This window comes from Pongo pygmaeus, chromosome 5 (genome assembly GCF_028885625.2).
Source record: "Pongo pygmaeus isolate AG05252 chromosome 5, NHGRI_mPonPyg2-v2.0_pri, whole genome shotgun sequence".
Lineage (NCBI taxonomy): Eukaryota > Metazoa > Chordata > Mammalia > Primates > Hominidae > Pongo > Pongo pygmaeus.
In genome coordinates this window covers 110374362-110401621 of record NC_072378.2, presented here as the reverse complement: position 1 = coordinate 110401621, position 27260 = coordinate 110374362, and the positions used below count along the sequence as shown (strand labels likewise).

The window sequence follows — 27260 nt, the reverse complement described above, 5'->3', positions numbered from 1 at the left end:
GCAATTAGGATTTAACAATAAGGACCTCCTGGATACAGATAACTTGATGTATGCATTTACAAGGAATAGAGAAATACATCCACATTATAATGGAATATTTAGATGAAACAAAAGGCAATGTCTAACATTTATATCATAAATAATCTCTCAAGTTTTGCCATTTGGGGCAGGGAGGATGAGGGAAGATGAAAGGACCTATAAGAAAAAGAGATAGATCTGATTGAATGTCATTTTATACATCTGACAGGGGTTTCAGAAAGCAAGTCTTTGTCATTTTCTTTTTTGCCTATATGTGATTTGCAATGGGGTCAGACTCTTCAATAGTTATAAGTGTGACCTTGAATATAGATCCTATTATTTGTTTTTCAGGTTGCAAGTGGCTATCTCGTGGTGGGGTTTGTCTATGTGATGGAATTCATTGGCATGAAGTCTCGGACATGGGCGTCTGTCCATTTGCATTCCTTTTTTGCAGCTGGAACCCTGCTGGTGGCTTTGACAGGATACTTGGTCAGGACCTGGTGGCTTTACCAGATGATCCTCTCCACAGTGACTATCCCCTTTATCCTGTGCTGTTGGGTGCTCCCAGAGACACCTTTTTGGCTTCTCTCAGAGGGACGATATGAAGAAGCACAAAAAATAGTTGACATCATGGCCAAGTGGAACAGGGCAAGCTCCTGTAAACTGTCAGAACTTTTATCACTGGATCTACAAGGTCCTGTTAGTAATAGCCCCACTGAAGTTCAGAAGCACAACCTATCATATCTGTTTTATAACTGGAGCATTGCGACAAGGACGCTTACCGTTTGGCTAATCTGGTTCACGGGAAGTTTGGGATTCTACTCCTTTTCCTTGAATTCTGTTAATTTAGGAGGCAATGAATACTTAAACCTCTTCCTACTGGGTAAGTAGTTACAGTATATTTAAATTTGGCAGTGAAGTGAGATTTCTACCATTTGTGTGTGTGTGTGTGTGTTTCTGTGTGAATTTGAGAAAAAGAGTATGTTTTTAATAGGCCCTTTAAAACCAGGAACGATACTGCCAACCATATTATTATGATATCTCTTAGCATTATGTTGTAACACATGTACATATGAGGGGACTTCAACCAGTTCATGGAAAAATGGAATTAAAAGACAAAAATTTAAAACATAAACTTTCTCAACATGATTGCCATCAAGGTCAAGACACTTTTGTAAGACATCAACCATTTATTCCATCCCTAAAGAACTGAGGGTCCTGAGAATGTAGTCATGTCAATGCAGTCTTATTTACACTATTAACTGAAGAAAAATGGGTGCCATGTACAGATTTTTTAAGATTAGGAAACAGAAAGAAGTCAGAATGAGCCACCATGAGAACTGTTAAGGTGGCTGCCTAGTGATTTCCCACCAAAACTCTTGCAAAATTGCCCTTGTTTGATGAGAGGAATGAGCATGCCCATTGTCATGGAGGAGAAGGACTCTCTGGTGATGTTTCCCAGGCATTTTTCTACAAAAGCTTTGGTTAACTCTCTCAAAACACTCTCATCATAAGTAGATATTTTCATTCTTTGGCCCTCTAGAAAGCTAACAAGCAAAATGCCTTGGGCATCCTCAACAAACGTTGCCATGACCTTTGCTCTCGACTGGTCCACTTTTGCTTTGACAGGACCATGGCCCCCCTTGGTAGCCATTGCTTTGGCTGGGCTTTGTCTTCAGGATCACACTGGTAAAACTGTGTTTCATCTCCTGTTACAATTCTCCAAAGAAATCCTTCAGGACCTTTATCCCACTTGTTTGAAATTTCCATGGGAAGTTCTGCCCTTCTCTGCAGCTGATCTGGGCACAACTGTTTTGGCACCCGTTGAGTGGAAAGTTTGCTCAACTTTAATTTTTCAGTCAGAATTCTGTAAGCCAGACTAATTGAGATATCTATGGTATTGGCTATTGCTCTTGCTGTTAATCTCAGTCTTTGTCAATTAGGGCATAAACAAGATGTATTTTTTTCCTCGGTGTGGATGCTCTGCCACTGTGGTCTTCATCTTCAATATCATCTCGTCCTTTCTTAAAATGAGTTATCCATTTGTAAACTGCTGATTTATTTGGGTCATTGTGCCCATAAACTTTTCATAAAGCATCAATGATTTCACCTTTCTTCTACCCAAGCTTCACCATAGATTTGATGTTTGTTCTTGCTTCAATTTTAGCAGAATTCATGTTGCTCTAATGGGAGCTCTTTTCAAACTGATATCTTATTCTTCTTAGTGCCTCAAACTAGCTCCTCTTCAGACACGTTCTAAGAAGTTAGTACAAATTTCTTTTAGTGCAGAAAAAATCTGAAAACACGTGCATAGTTTTTTCATAATATGCACTTTCCATTAACTTTTTTTTTTTTGAAACGGAGTCTTGCTCTGTTGCCCAGGCTGGAGTGCAGTGGTGTGATCTCAGCTCACTGCAATATCCGCCTCCTGGGTTCAAGCGATTCTCCTGTTTCAGCCTCCTGAATAAATGGTATTACGGGCACATGCCACCATGCCCAGCTAATTTTTGTATTTTAGTGGAGACGGGGTTTCACCATGTTGGCCAGGCTGGTTTCGAACTCCTGACATCAGGTGATCCACCCGCCTTGGCCTCCCAAAGTGCTGGGATTACAGGCATGAGCCACAGCACCCCACCGTCCATGACCTTTTTGAAAACTCCTTGTATTTTCTATTTGAAAAAAATGCATCAGAAGAATTTAGTCTCTCCCTTTCTGCCTTCTCTCCTTGCTCACCTTCTTCACACCCATCCCCAGCCCAGAGCTCTTCCCAGGGGTAACTTCTATAATGTTTGGGTTGTGACCTTTCGGATCTATTCCTATGCATTTGTGCCGGACATGGTGGCATGTGCCTGTAGTCCCAGATAGTCGGGAGGCTGAAGAGGGAGGATTGCTTGAGCCCAGGAGTTCTGGGCTGTAGTACTCTATGCTGATCAGGTGTCCACACTAAGTTCAGTATCAGTATGGTGACCTTCTGAGAGCGGGGAACCACCAGGTTGCCTAAGGAGGGGTGAACCGGCCCTGGTCGAAAATGGAGCAGGTCAAAATTCCTATGCTGATCAGATCTGTTTCTATGCATTTCCATATATTTGTGCATATAAATGTTTTATATTTTAATATAAATGAGATCACTCACTATATATTGTTCTTTGTAAGTTGCTTCCCTTTTAAAATTTAATATGCCTTGGCTATCTGGCATCTCTCAACCTTCAGGTGTCCTTAATTTATAAATTTTAGTTGGTAAAATAACTTTTAAATACATGCAACTCTAATTTATGTTGTCGTACTTCTTTCATTTTAATGGCAGGTTAAATCACTTTAGATAGCTTGAGATGTGACTCCTAGTGTAAACCAAATTTAAACTAAAACATGAGAGAAATATTAGAAACCTCTTTTTATCCATCTAGTCTTCACTCCTGCTTATTTCTGTGTAGGCTGCCTGTATTTTATATTATCCTCAAAACATCTTACTTCTAAATTTTTATACGTAGACATCGTGCCATCTCATTAAAGTGCTCTGATGGCACATCTGGTTATTTTTTCTGATTTCCTCAGCAGACACATCTGTTTTTGTTTGTTATAGCTCAGCAGGAATTATGAAAGAAGTCGTTTTAAGAAAAAAAGATTCACTCTTTTTTTTGAAGCAAACTAACAAGTTTATAGAAAGGGCCTCTCTTGACTTCAAACTCATTCTCTATGACAATTTGCGATGGTGCAGTATCCCTAGAACAGAGTGGCCAGTGGTAGGTGGGATGGAGTGGGGATGCAGAAGCTTAGGAAGGCTAGAAGTTTAGATCTTCATGACATAGTTTTTTGCTTTTGCCAAAGACATAAATTGTCAAAAAACTGGGCAATCTCATAAATACAAAAATGTTTCCAAAGACAAACACACATGGTTTTATATTATCTACCGTTTTGGATTTTTCGCTAGTAGTCTTGCAGACGGGTGCTTCTGCTCAATAGTTCTCTGCTGTGAAATTTTTGAACAAGTTTTTATCTCCTGAGACGGTTTGGGGCTGGTGGGAATTTGGGCTCTGGCTTTGTGCCATTTGCAGGTGCCAGGCGGATTATGAGCGTTAGAGCATTTCACAGGAAACGCTCATCTTCACTGTAGTGAGTTTAAAAGTGGCGGGGCTGGCTGCCTCGTAGCAATTCTTAGAGAGTCTCTAAAGGCCCCGGAAGTGAGGAGAGGGCTGCTCATGCCTTTTGGGTAGTGTGTTAGAAGGCGGGGTCCCCTTTTGCAGTCGGGTGCCTAGACTTATAGAGGGCTGCTTGCTCAATGACAGGTGTAGTGGAAATTCCCGCCTACACCTTCGTGTGCATCGCCATGGACAAGGTCGGGAGGAGAACGGTCCTGGCCTACTCTCTTTTCTGCAGTGCACTGGCCTGTGGTGTTGTTATGGTGATCCCTCAGGTGAGTTATCTTATGTTTTATTTAGGGAATTGTTAGTTATACTGTGACAGTTTGATGGGAAGAATTTAGCTTATTACAGTTAAGTATGAAGGTCAATTCAGAGTATGATTTGGACAGAGTATATAATATTTAAAAATATGTTTTCTTTAAAACATTCTTTTTCTGTTATATAAGTAATATATGTTCATTTTAGAAAATTTAAGGAGAAAAGCATAAAAAAAAATGCCTAACCTGGGTGCAATGACTCACACTCATAATCCCAGCAACTCAAGAGGCTGAGGGTAGGAGGATGGCTTGTGTTCAGGAGTTCAAGGCTGCAGTGAGCTCTGATCACTGCCACTGTACTCCAGCCTGGATGACAGAGTGAGACCTCATCTCAAAAAATAAAAAATAAAAAGTTCATAATCCTAATTCCCGGAGACGACCAGTGTTGTATTTTGTAAACGCAATAATCTTGTTTGAGGAAAGTCGATCACACCTTCCAGCATCATCTTACTGAACATTCAACTCATTTATTCATTCAACAAACATTTATCCACCATCTTGTATGTGCCAGGTGCTGGGAACACACAGTGCATCAAGTTTCCGTAAGTGTTACGAGAGGGCATATGGCACCCGTGTGTACTCTTTTGTCTAGGGTGGTCGAGGATGGTGTGCCTCTCAGAGGAGGTGATATGTAATCAGAAACCTGAATGAGGGAGGCAGCCATGGAGATATCTGAAGGATATGAGTCAGATATTCAAGACTGTTAGAGTTTCAGTGCACTGTTTTTCATTGCAGGAGATTAGTAGTTTCCAATGTCTGGTGTGCATAAACACCCCGAGGAACTTGTTTTTAAAAACAGTTTCTTAGTGAGAAACACTACCCAGAAATTCCTGAAATGACTTTCACATTCCCATATTTTGGCAAACTGCATCCCCGCAAAATCCAGAAGTGCTTCCCCTCTTCCCAAAAAAATATGTTTTCAGACCTGTATTTTAATTCTTGATTTGCAAAATGTCACTATAACAGTACTTAAAATATTTTATTTACATGTTCTCCTGTGATTATATAATCATTAAGCAATAGTATATCAACATTTAGAGCAAAGCATTTTAAGTTTTGCATATCGTTTGAAATTTAATTTAAGCTAACGAGTGTCTTCCTTTTATAATAGCACTTTACTTAATGATTAGGATCAGTGAGCCAAATATTTTATGTAACAAAGTTTCCAGGTGATTGATACACAACGAATTGAATGCAATAAAACTACTCAGGACAAGGAGGTCTCTGCCAATTTGAGAGAACTTAATCCACATCTTTAAAAAAGTAGTTTGCAGTGATGGTAGTTGAGTAGATGGCAGCTGCCTTTAAGTTGGTGAGGAGTTGGGGAACACCAGAACCTTTGAGTTCTACACTAACAGGGAAGATGAGAAAGAGGCTGATGGAGATTTCTAGAAATAGAGCATTAACCCACAACCACAAATCTCTCCCCTCCAATAAATTTTTCCCCAAGTGATAATGTCAACACAATACAAATACTAATTTAATTAACAATTGTTAATTAATTTAATTTACAATTGTAATTAAGGTGACATTAGCTCTTTAATAGAGGCATCCCAGAGTCTCAGTGACTTAACATAAAGGATGTTTGTTACCTGCTCATAGAAAGTTCCATGTATTTGTACCTAGTTGGCCAAAGTGGGAGTGGTGAGTGGGTGTCTGGGTCCATGGAGACATTCAGGGATGCAGGCTCACAGAGGCACTGCCGTCCTTAACACATCAGCCCCAAGGCCACCCTGGGCCTCAGCATCCAGCTGGCAGATGGGGGAGGAGGGAGATTTCGGAATATAGGGTGTCTTTATTAGTTACCTTTGGAAGTGGAACACATTAGGGAGAATAAAAACCGAGGTGGAGATAAAGGTTTTGCCATTGAGGAATGTATCAGCTGCAAACAAACAAACAAATGAACAAAAAGTCTGTATTAATAGTTCAGTTACCGCTTTCAAATTATTTTCTGAAGATAATTTATAAGCCAGGGATTACTGCCACAAAGGGCACAATTTGTTTTGTTTGTTTTTTTTAAGAAAAGTAAATAGATTAAATAGAGACAAGATCTCACTCTGTCACCCAAGCTGAAGTGCAGTGGTGTGATTATAGCTCTCCGTAATCTCGAACTCCTGGGCTCAAATGATCCTCCTGCCTTAGCTTCTCCAGTAGCTGGGACCACAGGCATATACCATCACACAGAGCTAATTTTTTTGTTTTTCTGTGGAAATGGGGTCTTGCTATGTTGCCCTGGCTGGTCTAAAACTCTTGGCCTAAAAGTGATTCTCCTGCCTCAGCCTCCTAAAGTGCTGGGATTACAGGTGTGAGGCATTGGGCCTGGTCCACAATTTGTTTGTGTGGCTTCTTGATTCATTCTGCTGGATCAGTCCCAGAAGGAGTGGGGAAATTCTTGGTGCCACCAGCACTATCTGGGCGTGTCTCCTTCCAAAACAGTCTTCCCAACTGGCTTTTATCACAGTTCAAACCCTCCAAAGTGGATGGGGAGGAGAGACACACTGAAACTTTCCTCTACATTTCGTAAAGATGGAAAGCTTTCTCAGACTGTGAGTAGAGTTTAATACATTCAAACAGAAAAATAAGTCTCTTCATTGTTCTGAAAAAATACTGAAGGAATTAGAATGTTTTAAGTAATGATTTTAAAGATTTTCTATTTTCCTTTAAAAATACTACTTGTGATGATTTATTCTGCTAAATTTTTTTCAGAAACATTATATTTTGGTTGTGGTGACAGCTATGGTTGGAAAATTTGCCATCGGGGCAGCATTTGGCCTCATTTATCTTTATACAGCTGAGCTGTATCCAACCATTGTAAGGTAAGGATGAATTATTTTCTGGTTGTTTTCCTGTTATCTTTCACTTGTGTGTCATTTCATTGTATTTGCCTTCACATGTAAATGCTTCTTTTTCATAGAAGTTACCTGGATCTCTGAGATGGGAAAATGATACTCATTTTGAGTCTGAGGCTTTGTACCATATTAGCGAGGATATTAAACAAATTATTTTGAAATAACACTCTATAATTCCAAAAACATTTTAAGTTTCAAGTACCATAGACTTCCACTGAGTCTCTGTATTGACTCAAAGCTAATTTCTCAGGATGTGTCTCTTGATGTTCTGATGCCAATTGTGTTAGTCTGCGTGGGCTGCTGTAACAAAATACCACAGGCTGGGTGGCTTAAACAATAGAAATTTATTTTCTCACAGTACTGGAGGCTGGAAGTCCAAGAACAAGGTGATGGCAGGTTTGGATTCTCCTGAGGCCTCGCTCCGTAGTCTTCAGGTGGTGCCCTCTTGCTATGTCCTCAAGGGGTCTTACCTCTGTGTGCACCGCTGATGTCCCTCCCTCTTTGTATAAGACACCAGCCATATTGGATTACGGCCCCACCCTAACAGCCTCATTTTAACTTAATCCCCTCTTTAAAGACCTTATCTACAAATGCCATTACATCATAAAGTACTAGGGGTTCAGACTTCAACACTTGAACTTTGGGAGGCACAACTCAGCCCATAACATCAGTAATCATTGGCTCCCTGAGATTACCTCATCTGGAGGTTCTCAAAGCTGGCAGCTCGTCAGAGTCATTGAGGCATTTCATAAAAAATACCAGTCTTGGGTCCTTACACCAGACCTGCTGGATCAATTCAAGAATGACACTGGGGATTTTTTTTTCTTTTTTTGAGATAGAGTCTCATTCTGTTGCCCAGGCTGGAGTGCAGTGGGGTGATCTCGGTTCACTGCAAGCTCTGCCTCCTGGGTTCAAGCAATTCTCTTGCCTCAGCCTCCCGAGTAGCTGGGATTACACGTGCACGCCACTACACCTGGCTAAGTTTTGTATTTTTAGTAGAGACGGGGTGTCACCATGTTGGTCAGGCTGGTCTCGAACTCCTGACCTCGTGATCCACCAGCCTTGGCCTCCCAAAGTGTTGGGATTACAAGCGTGAGCCACCGTGCCCAGCCGAGACTCGGGATTTTTAACAAGTCTGCAGGTGACTCTGAGTTGCCACCTCCCCCCCTCTTTGGGAATGTCTGATGTGATTCCCACTGATCTGGGAACCTCGGGGACTTTCAAGCTTTTAAAAAGCTTTTCCAAACACATTTTACTTGGAAACTCTTTATGTGGTGAAGAGGACAGAGGTCCTTTGTGGAAGCTCTGCTGAGTACCTGGAATCCCCCCAGTGCTCCTGCCTTCTTGCTCCAGGGGGCTGCAGCAGAACTTCCAGGCCTTAACAGTACATCCTTTGTAAACCACACTTCTTGTTGCAGCCCTCATGTCCAGATAAGACAGCTGAGACCAGGGAGATCAAGTACCTGGCGCAAGACACACAGCTGGGACCCCAGCTATAAAGGGAAGGGATCCTTTCTCTGATTCTCCATTGGATTTTATTTTGTTTTTTTTGAGACAGAGTCTCACTCTGTTGCCCAGGCTGGAGTGAAATGGTGTGATCTTGGCTCACTGCAACCTCTACCTCCCAGGTTCAAGTGATTCTCCTGCCTCAGCCTCCTGAGTAGCTGGGATTACAAGTGTGCACCACCATGCCCAGCTAATTTTTGTATTTTTAGTAGAGACAGGGTTTCACCATGTTGGCCAGGCTGGTCTCAAACCCCTGACCTCAAGTGATCCACCCTCCTTGGCCTCCCAAAGCGCTAGGATTACAGGTGTGAGCCACTGCGCCCGGCCCATCAGACTTTTTGACTCTTTTTTTTTGCAAAATGAGCCTGTATTTTAAAGTGTAAATAGTGATTAGGGTCACACTGCTGGCAAGAGATGCTTGTCCCACAGATCTCCCTCTGCGAAATTCTGTAATAGTTTCCTATCTGCAGTCCTCCCTTAAATCCTCCAAGTGGCATTTTCCTAACACCTGCTTTATCAACGGAAGTTTTCATTTTCTAAGGAAAAAAATTTGTTAGTGAGCTTGCATGATTTCTTAGCCTATTAAAGACCCAATCTTAATGGCAACAAATAAACAAACAAGATATTAAGGTTTTTCACAGGAAACTTTTTAAAAAATCTAACTGCTTAGCTAGTGGGTTCATCCCTTTTAGGAGTACATTATTTGTCATGTGTTACAAGTGTGAAAGGCAAGTGACTTTCTGTAGAGATAAGTCCATATAACACCAGCCCAGAGATGCCTCCTCCTTGTCTCCACAAGCAGGAGGGATGTAGGACCTAGAAAATCCATTAGTCAAGAGATAGCATAAATCCTTCCCTAGGAATTTTCCACGCCCACACACCTGCCTGCTGAAATGCTAGGGCAGGCAGCCCTGTGGACCAGGATGGGTAAATACATTTGTGTTGGCTGTAGATAGATTAATGGATATCTAGATGGATGGGCGGATGGATGGATGGAGGGATGGAAGAATGGATAGATAGAGTAGGTACACATATATATCTAAGAAAAAAGTTTATCAGACTAATATGTGACCAGGGGTATAGAATAGCAGAGGAATAACTCCCTATGTAATTGTCTATTAGCCCAGTTGTCTGAGAGTAGAGTTTTTCTTCTTCCTCCATACTTCCCCTCTAGGTCACCCAGAGTGCTATTATTAGACCGCTCTCGCAGTCTAATAAAAATACATCTTCTGTCCATTTTACAGGTTGTGGAACTGGAATTCACACAAGATTAGGGTCGTGGCCAAAGGCACCTGGCTAGTCAGTGACCCATCAGAACTCAAATCCACATCTTTTGGCCCTTTCTGTCACCCAGTGAAATACATGAGAATTTTTATGGGAGACAGTGCTTAACATTAGCGAGGGATGAGTTGCTAGCAGTAGAGCTTTAGTAGCAGAGAGGAAGAAGGTATTTTGGGGTAAGGGCTTTGTGGACTCTTCTCAGATCATATTGTGAAGGTGGCAGCCCTGTGAGGATGTACAGTAGCAGACAGGCAGAATAACAGATTACATTCTAGCACTTACAGGCTGACAATGGTGGAGACTAGTTGAATGCAATAGAGAGTGAAGTAGCATAATTGCCAACTTGCGTTGTGGCTTTGGTTCCCTTGTGGCTGACCCAGGGAAGAAGCTGCTCTAAATCAGGGAGAATATCTTTGTCATGTCCTGTGGGACCCTTCTGGCCTCTCAGGTGGATTTCTGCTCAGCCAGGAAAAGCTTCAGATTTTCCCAGTTCAGAATTCAGATGGGACCAGATCCATGCAGTGGCATGTATTAGACTCTTGACACACATGTGCTGAGTGAATGTATGTTATACGCTAAGAAGGTGACAATCCAGTCAAATAATGTCAATGTGCATTGCAATTATGAATATTATAGTATTTTTTAAGATCTTTTCTTTGTTGGCTTGGTTGTTGGTTTACAACCACAGGTACATGACCTCAAAAAAATCCAATATGTAAATGTTTAATACAGGAAATCTTTAACCAACTCTATGAGCTCCCTAAACACCCTAACACTGCATGCAAAACTTTACTTATGTATGATTTCTTTCTCAGAAGAATGCCATACTTTTTATCAGTTCTTTATAAATGTGTGTGACCAGAAAAGATGAGGCACCGTTAATTTATAGAGGTACTTACTCACATAAAAGGACAGTCTTTCCTTACTAACATTCTATACATTTTCTCTAAGTAACCTTTAAAGAAAAGCACATTAAGATATTCCTTGACTCTAAAAAGTTGAAATAGAATAGTCCACAGTATACAGATACTTTGTTCTCTCAAATTCCCACTCCCTACCTGAAACAAATTCCTGCTCTAGAAGACCTTATTATTCTAAATGTTAGGCTGGATCAATACACACAAGGGCCTCACCTGCACAGCAGATGAAGAATGGCTTACCTCCACACTCCTACCTTTTTTTGTCATGAATTGTCTTGAATTACGTGCGTGCTTCTATACCCCACTGTTTCACACAATGTAGGTATTGTGATTCTTGAAAAATTTAAGAAAAATTATTTTCAAGCTTACATTTTTTTTACGGTCATGTGTTGCTTAATGATGGGCACACGTTCTGGGAAATGCATCCTTTGGTGATTTCGTGGTTGTCAGAACATCATAGAGTGAACTTACACAAACCTAGATGGCCCAGCCTACTACACACCCAGGCTCTGTGGCACAGCTTATTCCTCCTCAGCTGTGATCCTCCACAGCATGTTACTGCACTGAATACTGCAGGCAGTCGTAACACAATGGTAAGTATTTGTGTATCTAAACATATTGAAAGATAGAAAAAGTCGAGTAAAAATGTGCTATTATAATCTCGCGGGGCCGCTGAGGTTGACCGAAACGTTGTAATGCGCTGCCTGACCGCACTTATCCTCATTGGGGAGGGTGGGAAAGGAGCTGCAGGAAGTAGGTCCCTCAATCCCCAGGTCACTTGTGCCTTACTTGTCTCGGCCTCTCTCCTCTGTTTCCAGGTCGCTGGCTGTGGGAAGCGGCAGCATGGTGTGTCGCCTGGCCAGCATCCTGGCACCGTTCTCTGTGGACCTCAGCAGCGTTTGGATCTTCATACCACAGGTGTGCTTCAGTTTGCAGACCCTTCCCAAGGGGGCATGGAGGCAGTTTCTAATTGCCTATTAGCAACTTCTCTATTGTTATTTATTGAAAGCCAGTACATCATTTCCTAATGGGGTTTGTAGAAACAACCCCATTACCAACAGCTGGCCAGTCGGTGAGTAGGGTGGTGGCTGCTGTGCGATTGGCCATTGGTGGCCGTCCACCACTGCTGAGCTGTTCATTACAACTCTGCTTGCCACAAAAGGGCGTGTCCTAACCCTTCCCTGGAAGCCAGGCCTGGGGAAGGGAGAGCTCTGGTCTCTGTCCTCCTCAGGGCATCTGCCCCCACGCCCTGGCCCGGCCTTGCCTCTGTGTTCCCACTGAATGCCTGCTGGGCAAGGCGAATTCTGTGGGCTGCCTGCTCCAAAAAGATTCTGTGGTGCCTAATGGAGAGCGTTAGGAACCCATGGTTCTCAGTTGACCTGAACCTGAGGGGCTCCAGCAGTGTGAGCCATTTGCCTGGCTTCAAAGAGTGAGAGCAGGGACACTTAGTTTGCAGATCCTCAGGTAGGGGCTGAGAGGCTGGGAAGGCACGTGAGCTCTGCTGCACCTGGCTTTAGTGGACTCTTCTGCTCAGGAAGAAGATGTGGGATGGGTGGAGGGCAGGTGTGATTTGCCAGCCTGCAGCTCCTCCCTCTCCGTCCCCTCCAGTGCCTCCTTTCTCTTTTCTGATTGCCCCTTAGACTCAGGCTGCAGGATTCCCTCCCGGCCTCCTCCCCGCCCTCTGCACGCATCACCTCTCCTCCCGGCTGCAGGCGCGGGTTTCCTCCAGCCTCATGGACATTCTCCCTGGATGTCTCACCGCAAACTCAATGTCTCCCAAGTAGAGCTGGCCAGTGACACCTGTCTCCCACTTTGGTTAAGGATAGGTCAGTGACTTCAAGCATGACACTGTGGCATCGGCTTCTTATTCATCCTGTTCTTTCATCACCAAATCCTCACATTCTCCTTCAAAACCACCCCTGCATGCCTGGCTCCAGTGCCTCCCAGTCTTCTCCTTGCGCTTCATCCCCCACCCTGTCTGGATAGCATAGAAGGCACCATGGCCATGACCCAGTGCCCCCATCAGCTTCAGAATAAAAGTCCAAACTCAGCTGATATCCAGGGCCTTTCCCCATTGACCCCCTGCCCAGCTCCCCTGTTCTGTTCCTCATGCAGCTTCCCCTCCTCTCCACACTCAGCCCCACTGCAAGCCTTCCCCTCTCCTCCCTGTCCTCACCCCACCTCCTCCCCTTCCATGCCACTGCCCAAACGGCCCCTCCAAAGACAGCGCTCCTCTCTCATGTATCTGTTAGGTAGCCTTCCAGGTATCTGCTTTCCAGGAGGCCAGCCAGATCTAGTGACCCCACCTCTCCTTTTCTCAAGCATGTCTGTACAGCATTTAGCGGGTGCCTCTTTCAGTTGCTGTCGCAGTGTGGCTTTATTATTTGCGCTTGTGTCTTTGTCGCCCCAGTCAGCCTGTTGTGCTTTGCAGAGCAGGACATTTTGCATCCCTACAGCTGGGCTTAGCCAAGAGTTTCCCTCAGCTTGTGTGCCACCCATGCTGTCATTCACCTACTATTTTAAATCAAATAGATTGACTTTTGGAAATTAGCTTTGTCCTAAACAATAGTATCAGTGAGGTCATGGGTGTTATACTAATTATGTGTTTTTCTAAAAGACACTAACATAATCTCACAAGTAATAAAACAGTGCTTGGTATCCCCTGGAGTTGCCTTGTACACACAGCAGGTACACATACGGCTCTTTGGGAATCGCTGGCTTGGCATGAGTGTCTCCCACGTCCCCGGAGCAGGTGCTCAGTAAAGCGCTTGGATGTGCCATTGGGGTGTTAGATCCCAGCCACTTTCTCAGGCTGACTCTGAGGTTAGAAACCATATGGGCTGTGTGGGAGGTGTTTTGGAGGAGTCTGCCATGCTTTTTAGGTCATGAACTTTTCTAGAAGAATCTCCTTTGTGCTAGCACTTGTTTTCCTTATTATTTTTTTCAAAAAAGATAAAATGAAAAAGTGTTTATTAAAATAATAAGTTGAAACATGCAAATATAAAATAGGTAAATTTATAAAAGGTAATTACCAGAAATAAAACCAAATAAATATATTTTTAATGGATATCTGTAAGGCTCAATTAAGGACTACGGACTCAGAAGGGATCTCTAATTTTATTTAACAGATATTTAAACAAGCTCCTTTTATTTTTATTATTCTTCTGAGACAGAATCTTGCTCTGTCGACCAGGCAGGAGTGCAGTGGTCTGATCCCAGCTCACTGCAACCTCCACCTCCCGGGTTCAAGCAATTCTCCTGCCTCAGCCTCCCAAGAAGCTGGGACTACAGGCGTGCGCCACCAAGGCTGGCTAATTTTTTAAATATTTTTTAGTAGAGACGGGATTTCACTATGTTGGCCAAGCTGGTCTCGAATTCCTGACCTCAGGTGATCTGCCCATCTCGGCCTCCCAACGTGCTGGGATTATAGGCATAAACCACCATGCCCTGCCTAAACAAGCTCTTTTGGAAAATGCTTTACAAAAATTAGTCTTCATATAATGCAGATACGGTTGTTCTCTTCATTTTACAGATGAGGCGACTGATGGACAGAAAGTAATTATTAGCCCAGGGTCACACACCTTAAAGGTGACAGAGCTGGGATTTGAACCCAAATACCACGCTCCCTTGCCTTTTACACGAGGTCCAACAAACAATCTATACAAAAGCGAGCACAGAACAGTCAGCTCCTTGTCCAGCCTGGCCCTGAGTGGCCCGTCCCTTCTCTAAGACAGCCTCTGGCCACAGGGTGTGGTGTATATTTGTGGAAGTAGTCTGTGAATGTGCTTCCTTTGGATCTAAGGAGTATTACCTATTGTTGGTAAAGAGTCAAAAAAAAGAATCAAATTTCCCATTAAACTTGTTTATGGATGTCAAACTGCCTGGGGAGCCAGTGTTTTCATTTTGAGAAATGAAAACTCTGATCTGGAAGATATTTGTATTTTCTCTTTTGAAAAGAGGCACATGAAAAATCACTCGTTCTGATGCTTTTATTATTAACCATTATTTTCTAGTAATCTAAAAAAGGTGGACACGTAATTAGCTTTTTGTGTGCTCATTAACTCATTTGGCAATTGTTGACTGAGTGTTGGTTTTGAACTAGCCACCCTGCTAGGTGCTAAGGAGCAGATGAAAGAAATAGCCTGTCTTGAGAGACGCCCAGACTGGTGGGAAAGGCAGGAGAGCAAACCATCACCAGCCCGAAGAGAAGGGCTGGAGTGGGGAAATGCCAGGTATGGTGATTTAAAAGATACAACAGCAGTAATGATGGAACATTAAGAAACATCTTGCTTTTCAATATATAATAGCAGTAGGGCAGGCGCAGTGGCTCACACCTGTAATCCCACACTTTGGGAGGCCAGGGGTTTGGGACCAGCCTGGCCAATATGGCGACACCCCATCTCTACTAAAAATACAAATATTAGCCGGCCGTGGTGGTGCGTGCCTGTAGTCCCAGCTACTCGGGAAGCTGAGGCAGGAGAATCGCTTGAACCCAACTGCCTGACTAGTCTTACTACCAAGCTAAGAATATATATACATATATATATATGCAGTAATGAGAGCTTACATGTATTGGCTACTTACTGCAGCCAGGCACTGTTCTAAGTGCCTTTTGCGTAATATTTAATTTCATCCTCTCAACAGTCGTTTGTGACAGATACTATCCTTTCATCCATTTTACAGAAAAGGACTCTGAGGAGCAGACAGGTTAAGTAACTTGCCCAAAGCCACACAGGTAGCAGGTGGCAAGTACCCAGGCAATGTGGGTATGGAGATTATGAAAGGGTCAAGAACATTTCTTTTTCTTTTTCTTTTTTTCCTTTTTTTTTTTGAGACTGGGTCTCACTCTGTCACTGAGGTTGGAGTGCAGTGGTGCAATCTTGGCTCAATGCAACCTCTGCCTCCTGGGCTCAAGCGATTCTCCCACCTCAGCCTCCCAAGTAGCTGGGACCACAGGCATGTGCCACCACACCTGGCTAATTTTTATATTTTTCATAGAGAGTTTCACCATATTGCCCAGGCTGGTCTCGAAATCCTGACCTCACGTGATCCACCAGCCTTAGCCTCCCAAAGTGCTGGGATTATAAATGTAAGCCACTGCACCCAGCCTTTGAGAACTTTTTTTTTTTTTTTTGAAACGGAATTTCACTCTTGTCCCCCAGGCTGTAGTTCAGTGGCACAATCTTGGCTCACTGCAACCTCTGCCTCCTGGGTTCAAGCAATTCTCGTGCCTCAGCCTCCCAAGTAGCTGGGATTACAGGCATGTGCCACCTCGCCCGGCTACTTTTGTAATTTTAGTAGAGACAGAGTTTCTCCATGTTGGCCAGGCTGGTCTCGAACTCCTGACCTCAGGTGATCCACCCACCTCAAGCCTCCCGAAATGCTGGGGTTATAGGCATGAGCCACCATGCCCGGCCCTTTGAGAGCTTTTCTTTTTGCCAAGGGAAAATAGCCAGCAGAAAGGAAAAGATAAAAAATATGTGAGAAGGAGGTTGGACGATGGATGGAGGGAGATCTCTGAGGAGGAGGTGAGAGGCGATGGGGTCTGGAGAGCGTGAAAGGACCCGCCTGGCCAGGAGGAGGGAGGGGTGGGAAAGGGGGGACTTATTTCGAAGTTTGGTTTGGGGTCTGGGGGGTTGTGGGGAGCTGGTCAGGGGAGCAGGAGTGAGGAGGAGGTGGAGAGGTATGATTTGTTTCCTGCCTGACTAGTCTTACTACCAAGCTAAGAAGAAAAATTCCATTCTGTTCTGCATCTTCCATTTGATTGTATTTTGCTTTTAGACTTACTCAGTGTTTTTCAGACCCTGACTTAGGGCTCTTCTGGGGTTTCTAGATCGCTGGATATACTTGCCGTGTCTTGAGAGACCAGAAAACGTCTTTAAAATTCCTTTGGAATGTCACTTGAAATTCTGCTACTGCATCTGGGTTAAGCTTACTCATATATTTCATATATTTCTAAGAATTAGGTTATCAGTGCTCTGCAAAACAAAATAAAAAACTGCCTTCCCAGGTCTCGTCTGTTATGGATGTGATCTGGCATCACTTCACACTTGCTCTATGTATTTTATGATTCTCATTCTCAGAGGCTATAAACATACCAAGTGTGTAGATTTATCAGAAAAGCCATACCTTAATTTATTTTTATAGGGTCTTTCCAGCAAATATATTTTGCTAAAGGAGTTTAAATTAAGTAAGGACAGATTGTGTTTTTACGGATTGTATAGAGATTTAGCTCTGTTAATAAAAACCACCCAGCATCTTCATGATGATGAACAGAGAATAGATATGCAGACTTTAATTTTTAATGTGACCTGCATTTTTAAAAGCAAACGCCTTGGCGCTAGTCTAAAAGGCTGCCTTTTATGTGTCAAAATCTGGAAAATAAAGAAATCACACCGAACTGTATAGGAAATTATATGGATCCCTGCTCCGTAAAGTAGCAATTTGTTTTCACTGCCTTTGTTTAGCTTCCCCCAAATTCCGTAGATTCTGGTTGATTGAAACCTGTTTTCATTCATTCATTCCCTATCATTTACTGAACTCTGATAGTGTACTGATTATTGGGGCAGGGACAAGATTGACTAAGACAGTCCCTGCTTGGCATGTCCTGACCCAGGGCTCAGTTGCTTGTCTCCTCCACAAGACTCTGGGGTCTGGAAAGATGGGGCAAGGGTCTTTTTTCTTTCTGACCACAGCTCCTAGGACAGCACCTTCAGGACTAATAAGGCAGGCAGTAGCTGGCAACTGAGGAGGCACTCCACGGTGGGTCATAAAGGAATGAATGAGTGAGTGATGACATTAAGCCTCATTGATGAGGAAAAGAACTCGAAGTCCAGCACAAGTAACCAAGGTCTCACCGAGTAATCACAGTGACAACTGTTATGTCAAATTCAATTCCATTACCCTCTGAAAACAGTTAGGAAATTCTGTTCTCCGAAGCGTGCGTTCCTTTCTTGATGTGTCACTTATCATTATTTTTAATTCCTTCTAGTTGTTTGTTGGGACTATGGCCCTCCTGAGTGGAGTGTTAACACTAAAGCTTCCAGAAACCCTTGGGAAACGGCTAGCAACTACTTGGGAGGAGGCTGCAAAACTGGAGTCAGAGAATGAAAGCAATTCAAGCAAATTACTTCCCACAACTAATAATAGTGGGCTGGAAAAAACAGAAGCGACTACCCGCAGGGATTCTGGTCTTGATGAATAAATGTGCCATGCGTGCTGTCTAGCACCTGAAATATTATTTACCCTAATGCCTTTGTATTAGAGGAATCTTATTCTCATCTCCCATATGTTGTTTGTATGCCTTTTTAATAAATTTTGTAAGAAAATTTTAAAGCAAATGTGTTATAAAAGAAATAAAAACTAAGATGAAAATTCTCAGTTTTAAAAACTGCTTTCTTATTGCTGCAAAATATTTTTCAACATTTGTTTTTCTATGTAGTTGATTGTCAACCTTTCCCCACCACCCCCTACCATGCATGCCAGAGGGAGTTCACCTATTTCTTTTCTTTCTTTTTTTTTTTTGAGATGGAGCCTCACTCTGTCGCCCAGGCTGGAGTGCAGTGGCGCGATCTCGGCTCACTGCAAGCTCCGCCTCCTGGGTTCACACCATTCTCCTGCCTCAGCCTCCCGGAGTTCACCTATTTCTGTCTGCGCCAGTGCCCCCCTCCAGGCTTCCCAAAAGAAGGAGCATGTGAGAATGCATTTCTTTTGACAAAGCTACTTGCATATTCTATTTCTGATATTTTTTCCCCTTTTATGAGAGTCATAGCTCTAAAAACAAGTCTTCTTCAGAAATGCCCTCTCAAAAAATGCTTGCCTTCACAGTTAAACCATAAAAAATCAGAGCTACAAAAATGATGTCTTGCTTCCCAGAACCTTGAGCCAAGAAGGCTTGAATGTGCAGACAGTTGTGCTTGTGTTTGGTTCAGATAAGGGACACACACCTGCCAGGGTCCAAGAGTGAGCTTTCTAGTCTGGTATTCTTATTTTTCCCAAATTTACCAAATTCTCTCTGTAAGTCTCCTTTACAGCCCAGAGAGGCTGTGAGTTTTTAACCCACTGCAAACTTTTTCAGTTGGCAGATCATCCAGGAAACTGACTTTAAGTACCATCTGGATTTATTGCCATTGTAAAAATGTTTGTAAGTATTCTTGCCTTTAAAAAAATAATTTACATGAAGATTTTACTCTTTTGTTTTACTATACATTTTTCCCAACTCTACTTCAAACCATAGTCTTTCAAAAACATTAATATCCTGGACACTTCAACTGCAAATTATGTCATCATCTTATCTGTGGAAGAATGCATTTCAGATTTACAGTCAGTTTCCCATAGGTTTTGGGTTTTTCCTTACTGTGGTTTCATCATAAGTTCATTATTTTTTTTGTTGCTCTTGAGATGTTGCTGTTAGGTATGTCTTATATCCTGCATTTGGATTGGTGAAACATTAGCATTATCTGCAGAGGAAAGTAAAAGAAGGCAGTTATATAGATGTTGTGAGTTTAAAAAACATTGCCAAAGGGGAAAAAAAGGAGGGATTTAACCTGCATTATTGATTTTTTATATGAGTTTAGTTCCCTGGGTAATTGCTTAGTTCTTCACTTGGTCTTTCCATTAACAAAGAAAAAATAAAGCCAAAAACTTTTCTTCCTTTATAAAAGAAAATAACGTATATAGGAGTTTATGGAGAAAAAGGAGGAAGACATTTCTTGAGCCTTTCTCTTATTTCTTATTTTGTCTCTTTTTTTTTTTCCTCAGCCCATTTTTCTACTGCCATTAAAATTTTTCCTCTTAGTTAACATTTGATACCTTCTTTCTTTCCTTTTTTGAGACAAGGCCTGGCTCTATCCCCCAGGCTGGAATGCAGTGGGCTCACTGCAACTTCCGCCTCCTGGGCTCAAGCGATTCTCCCACCTCAACCTCCCGAATAGCTAGGACTGCAGGCGCCTGCCATCATGTCCAGCTAATTTTTGTATTTTTTGTAGGATTTGTATTTTTTGACAGGATTTCACCATGTTGCTCAGGCTAGTCTCAAACTCCTGAGCTCATGCAATCCACCAGTCTTGGCCTCTTGAAGTACTGGGATTACACAGGTGGGAGACACCACGCCTGGCAACACTTTCTTGACTTTACTTTTATATTCTGTTAGTTTGCTAAGGTGATCATAGCAAAATACCACAGACTGAGTGGCTTAACCAAGAGAAATGATTTCTTCACAGTTCTGAAGGCTGAAAGCTCCAGATCATGGTGCCAGCACGGTTGGTTTCCTCTGACACTTCTCAGGCTAACAGTTGGTTGCCCTCCTGCTGTCTTTTAACATGGTCATCTATTTGTGTATACACACCCCTGGCTGGTATCTTTCCCTATTCTTTTAAGGCCATCAGTCATATTGGACTAGGGCTCCACTCCAATGACCTCATTTTAACTTAATCACCATTTGAAGATCTCATCTCCATATATGGTTGCATTCTGAGGGTTGAGATTTCAACATATGAATCTTGAGGCATTTCTTTACATTTTTACTGCCCACTATCTTTGTCAGCTTGAGCTGCTATTCAAAAAATACCACAATCTGGTCAGCTTAAACAAGAAATTTATTTCTTACAGCTCTTGAGGCTGGGAAGTCCAACATTAATGTGACAGCAAGGTAGGTTTTATTCCAGGGCTTTTTCTCTTGACTTGTAAGTGACTGCCATCTCACTGTGTGCTCACAGGACCATTTCTTTGTATGCACAGATGTGGAGAGACAGCAAGCTCTCTGGTGTGTCTCTCATCATAAGGGCACTAATCCCATACAAAGGCCCCACCCTCAGGACCTCATCTAACTCTAATTACCTCCAAAAGACCCATCTTCCAATATCATCGCATTGATGGCGGGTAAGGCTTCAACATACGAATTTTCAGATCATGACATCTACATATGTATGACTGTATCAGTCAATGTCTAGTCAGGAAAACAGAAACCACTGGAGATAATTCAGAGAGGAATTTCATGCACAGTTAGTTATAAAAGTGTAGGAAAGACTGGTGGAACAAAATGCAGAAGTTACCTAGGGATCAGGAAGCCGCTACCATGGCTGGGTTGGGAGCCCACAAGCCTGCACTTTCTGCTTCCACTGCTTGGGCTGAAACCACGTTTCTGCTGCTGACCAGAAACCTAGGAGCCCACACCCCCCCTGATTCTACTGAAACTGCCTATTATGCTTTCAACTGGAAGGGGCTGAATTTTTAGATTAAGTTAGGGAAAATGCACTCTTTTTTCCGGTATTGACTCTTCTATCCATTATCATGGGTTATCTCTCTCCATTTACTTAGGTCATCATTAATATCTTTTAATGAAGTATATTTTTTTCCATAAAGGTTGTACATGTTTTTTGTTATATTCTTATATGTAAATTTCCATTATAATTAGAAATGAGAAGTTTCTAATAATTATATTTTCTGACTGTATATTGCTGGCATAAAAGAGATTGATTTTATATGTTGATTTTGTATCCATCAACCTTGATTAAAGTATTTTTAATTCAAAAGGAAAAAATTTTCTTTATTGGGGCAGGGTGCAGTGGCTCATGCCCATAATTCCAGCACTTTGGGAGGCTGAGGCAGGTGGATCACCTGAGGCCACGAATTCGAGACCAGCCTGGCCAACATGGTGAAACCCCATCTCTACTAAAAATACAAAAAAATTAGCCAGGCATGGTGGTGTACACCTGTAAGCCCAGCTACTCAGGAGGCTGAGGCAGGAGAATTCCTCAAACCTTGGAGACAGAGGTTGTAGTGAACCGAGATCTCACCATTACACTCCAGCCTGGGCAACTCTGTCTAAAAAAAAAAAAAAAAAAAAAAATTTTTTTTCTTTACTGGAAGAAAAATTAGGCTTTTTGTTGTAAAAATTCACAAATGTTTATCGTGCAGGAAGCCAAACATACTTTGTTCCTTCAGCATTTCTTAATATGTGCAACCTTCTGATTTTATACTTGGAAAATGGTGATGATCTATAATAGTTGGAACCTAGTCATAACACGTCTGATCTGTCTCTGATTGCAAATATTTCAAGGAGTACTTTACCATAGCATTACAATGAACAGAGAACAAACCACACACAAGTAGGTAAACTTCAGATAGGTGACCTTGTTTCTCAGTTCTATGTCACTGAGGTTAATGCACTAACTTGACTTTGACAGGCTACGAAGTGTGAGAGACAATGGAAGCCTGGAAATAAAAAAGCCCTGACTATAAGCATTCTTGCTTAAGCAAACCAATCTCTCTTTGCCTCAATCTTCTCATTTGGAAATTCAGGATTATCATACAATGTCCCTCTGGGAATGGGAAGATTAAATGAAATAATATATTGACACCATTTAATGCCACTTGGCACAGCCCCGATATTTTACAAGGCTATTTCTCCATTCACTGTATGTGATTTCACCCTCATTAGGTGTCCTGCCCAGTATTGGTCTTGGCCAGTGTGCATGAGGGCCCCATCTATCAGTGCTCCACATGTGTCACTGTCCTGACTGTGCCCTACCACACACTGTTGTCCTCCCTCATGGACTCTGCAGTTTAGCTACCTGGAGATACTTCTGCAGTTTCCCTTGTGCTCCAGTGGTTAGTTTCAGTCCATGATAGCTGCAGGGGAAGACTCACTGAAGCTAATGATGCATAAACTTCAGGCTCCTTCAGTTGGACAGGCTCCTGTGATGGAGCTTAGTAATGGGTCCACTTGGACATAAGCTTTCACAGAATTTTGTACATTTTGCAAAAGTAAGATCTAGTCACTACAATCAGCTGAGACCACCATCTTTTTCCACTTGGTTTTCCCTTCTATCACATTCCTCCTCTGTCAGATGTTATCAAAGTGGTCACAGGCATTCTTTTCTTTTCTGATTTTGTATTTTTTTTCCTCTAAAGAGGGCTCTTGAAACTGTACAAACTTCAGACCCCACAAAAGCTGAATCTGTCCCCTGAATCACTGTTAAAAGGTGTGCTGTTAGGGAGGTTCATACTCAAAATATGCTCTGAATGTACTCAATTAAATGTTCTGTTCTGAGGGGCCCACCTGTGCCCTTTCTCTCACTCCTATCAAATATGTAATGAAAACATACTAAGTGCAAAATGGTGTAGGCAAAGCGGGTACTTAATAAATTCTTGTATATGGTGAAGAGGAGTATTTTCTTATCGAAGATGGTAAAGCTGACTATGGCAGCCAACGTCTTTGTCAACTTCCCCCAACAGAATGTCTGGAAGTTTCGATGTTTGTTGTTTTACTTGAATTTGCCAGAAGTCAGTGATGGCTGCTGTTTTTATGTCTGAAGTCTACAGTGCACCAACATTTCACTGGCAACTGCTTGTTCTCTAAGTAAACTTTTTTTAATTCCCGGCCTCTCTCTGGGCTCACCCATGCCAGTTGGTGTCAGCCATTCTGCTGAAATTGAGGATCTGAAGAACATCTTAAGCAATTCTTGGGTAAAAGATCCACTGTCAGAGATTTTATCTGTAGGAACAAGTTGGGGGAGCAGGTGGTCAGCATGCTTCCTGATTCTTGATTAGTTAGCGTTTCAAGGGAGCAGGTCAAAAGTACACCAACCCACCCTGGTCAATGTCTAACTAGAATTCTCCATAAAGCCTGGCTTATAATCTCATTAACCCTATGAGGACGATTTCACTGTCCTACTTCCCTGCTCCAAACTGCTGTACACATGGGAATCCCTGGCCCCTGAGCTTAGTATCTTCAATAGTCTTCTGAAGAATGCAGGCTTAGGTCCTGCATTTACTGGCCATGGACACACCAGCAAGGCTAACGCCCTGCAAACCAGAAACACCCATGGAGAGCACAGCAGGAGGGGGAGGGTGGCTAGAGAAACCCTAAATGTGCTGCAGAGGTGAGGCCCTGGGGACCTCTGCAGCCCAAGTTTAAAAGTCTCTGAAGAAGCGTTGGGAAGATGATGAAGCCCAGCTCCCCTGCAGTCTCAGGGAGATCACGTCAACTCTTCGGACCCCAACCGCTCACCTGGAAAACAACAACACTAGATTCTCCCCAGGTGGCTCCTGAGGCCCCTTTTAGAAGTCACCCTCCATGATACCTAAATCAGTTTTCCCACCCATTTTCTGAAGGACCCTTCACTTAAGTCATAGTGCTAGAGCTCTGCGTTTAAAAAAAAAAAGGATTTATTAGTCCTATCTGTATAGACTCTGCACTACTACAGAGAAGCTTTCTTTCTGGGTTTCATTTCTGAGTATGTCCTCCTCTTCTTGCTTTTCAGGAAAACATGGAGTCCTAACCTGGGCGGGGAGGGGGGAAGAAAGAGCCTTCTCAGATCTCTTCTGTGTCTCCCATTACTTTTTGAACACAGTCTTGCATCCTAGCCAGATTTCCAGCACTTTCACACCCTGGTCTTGCACAAACCTCCTCATGAACCCCCTACTCTTTCCTCAGCTCACTTTGAACTTCCTGCCTCTGTGGCTTTGTCTCTCCAGAGATTTTTCTCCCTCATCTTCTTTGTCCATCGAAATCCCATTGATTGTTTGGGGCCTTCCTCACTTCCCATGTATGCTCCTGGACTAGCCACTTGGGTCCACTGTACTCCTCTCTCTCCTGATCCTTCACAGCACCTGCAGTATGAGCTGTTGGTTAGAGGACAGTCTTATTCTGCCTTGTTTCCTTTCTTGAGGGAGCAAACATCTCAGAAGTTCTTAAATCTTTTATAGCCCTTGCAGTATGTCTTGGACAAAGTGCCTGCTCCATAAATGTTTGGTGATTGATTTTTATAGTAGGTGCTCAATAAAATATGTATACCACCTGTGATACTGGGAACTATGTATTTGGTCTTCATTCCCATTTCCTGATATATAGCTCCTAAAACCCTTGGAATCTTCAGAGTGATAAGAGTGTCTTTTGTATGCTAATGAGATACCTGGTGGCTGGGGCCCCCTAGTAAGCTTCAGGATGAGAGTTGGTCATCTGGAAACAACAAGACATGATTAGAGAGTGGGGATTTTCAGCCCTATCCCCAACCTCTGGGGAGAAGGGGTTGAAGGTTAAGTTGGCCACTAGTGGCCAATGTTTTAACCATCATGTCTACGTAATAAAGCTTTCATAAAAAAAAGAAAAACACAAGACAGTGTTTGTAGAGCTTCCAGATGGCTGAATATGTGGAGGTTCCTGGAGGTGGTGCCCCCAGAGAGGGCACAGGAGCTCCTTGCCTCTTCCCACATGCCTAGCCCTGGCCCTGTCTTCCACATGGCTCTTCATCTGTATCCTTTGTAATATCCGTATTAATAAATGGGTAAAGGTAAGCAAAATGTTCTGAGTTCTGGAGCCACTCTAGCAAATTGAACTATTATTAATTGAACCTGAAAAGGGGCTTGTAGGGACCCCGATTTATAGCCCATCAGTCAGAAACCCACAACCTGGGGCTTGTGATTGGCATCCGAAGTAGGGTAAGTCTTGTGGGACTGAGCCCTCAACCTGTGGGATCTGACATTATCTCCAGGTAACTGGTGTCAGAATTGGATTGAATTAGAGGACACGCACCTGGAATGTCTGCTAGGGAATCTGCGGATTCTTGGTGTGTAGGGAGACAACCCCCACACACCTGGTCACAGGAACTGTTCTGTATTCAGTGACTGTGACAGTATTGAGCATAGCCGGAGAAAAAGCTGCTTTCCTCCACCACCCCTGCACCAGCCCTCAGACCACCTTACAAATAATTATACATATCTCAACTTATTAGTGACCTACAACAACTTGCAAGGGATTCTTAGTTCATTCTTGGTTTTCAGATGGGCAATCAAACTCAGAAGTCAGGTGATTTGCTCAAGGTAAAAATGCAGGTCTCCTGGCACCAAAGTTTGTGCTTTGGTTAAGAGCTTGAGCTTTGGCCAGGCATGGTGGCTCACACCTATAATCCCAGCACTTTGAGAGGGTGAGGTGGGCAGATCACCAGGTCACCAGATCAAGATCATCCTGGCTAACATGGTGAAACCCTGTCTCTACTAAAAATACAAAAAATTAGCCAGGCGTGGTGGTGGGCACCTGTAGTCCCAGCTACTTGAGAGGCTGAGGCAGGAGAATGGTGTGAACCCGGGAGGCAGAGCTTGCAGTGAGCCGAGATCACGCCACTGCACTCCAGCCTGGGCGACAGAGCAAGACTCTGTCTTAAAAAAAAAAAAAAGAAAAAGAAAACAAAAAAGAACTTGAGCCTTGATATCAGATATCCAGACTGGATTTTACCATTTAAGAGACCCTGGGCCCTTCCTTATTGTCTTAGAGCCTCAATGTACTCATCTACAGAATGGGGATAGTGATAATAGTACCTTCTTCATAGGGTGGTTGTGATACATGATGTCATACATGTGTCTAGCACATGGTTAATACTAAATATACATTATTGAAAATATTACTGTCACTATTTTGACACATCTCACTGCCTCCCTGGAAACAAACTTGTTAACTGTAAAGTGCCTCATGCCTAGAGCTCAGTAGACACTCATCAAATATTGAATCCTTTCTTTGAATATGTGGGCTAAAGCAGGGATCCCAAATCCCCAGGCCACAGACCACTACCAGTCCGTGGCCAGTTAGGAACGGGCCTCACAGCAGGAGGTGAGCCGTGGGTGAGCAAGTGAAGCTTTGTCTTCATTTACAGCCACTCCCTATCATTTGCATTACTGCCTGAGCTCTGCCTCTTGTCAGATCAGCTGAGGCACTAGATTCTTATAGGAGCACAAACCCTACTGTAAACCGCGCACACGAGGGATCCAGTTTGTGTGCTCTTTACTGAGAATCTAATGCCTGATGATCTGTCACTGCCTCCCATTACTTTCGGAGAAAACCATCTAGTTGCAGGAAAACAAGCTCAGGGCTCCCACTAATTCTACATTATGTTGAGTTGTATAATTATTTCATTATACATTACAATGTAATAATAATAAAAATAAAGGGCACAATAAATGTAATGCACTTGAATCATCCTGAAACCATCTCCCCATCCCCAGTCTGTGGAAAAATTGTCTTCCACGAACCAGCCCCTGGTGCCTAAAAGGCTGGGGACTGCTGGGCTAAAGAATCATGTGGTTCTGTCCTAGATTATCTCCTGAATAGTGTTTCCAGCTCCAATCAATCAACAACATTACTCAGCCCTCACCCCCTCCTTCCTGCTTCCCCCACCAGCTGACCCAGCAGAGCCAGGCACCCGGCTAACTGTGGGCAGCCAAATGAGGTTGGAA

General features: G+C 43.0%; 1 protein-coding gene across 1 annotated transcript in view; it reads left to right on the top strand.

Moving 5' to 3' along the window:
• The window catches only part of SLC22A16 (solute carrier family 22 member 16), a 52264-nt gene extending 33844 nt beyond the window's left edge, over positions 1-18420 (top strand). Inside the window, exons 4-8 of the mRNA XM_054491726.2 lie at positions 370-901; positions 4302-4429; positions 7181-7290; positions 11849-11948; positions 18022-18420. Coding sequence (XP_054347701.2) covers positions 370-901; positions 4302-4429; positions 7181-7290; positions 11849-11948; positions 18022-18234 — 1083 coding nt within the window. The 3' untranslated portion in view covers positions 18235-18420. The remainder of the gene's footprint in view (positions 1-369; positions 902-4301; positions 4430-7180; positions 7291-11848; positions 11949-18021) is intronic.
• The last annotated feature ends 8840 nt before the right edge of the window (positions 18421-27260 follow it).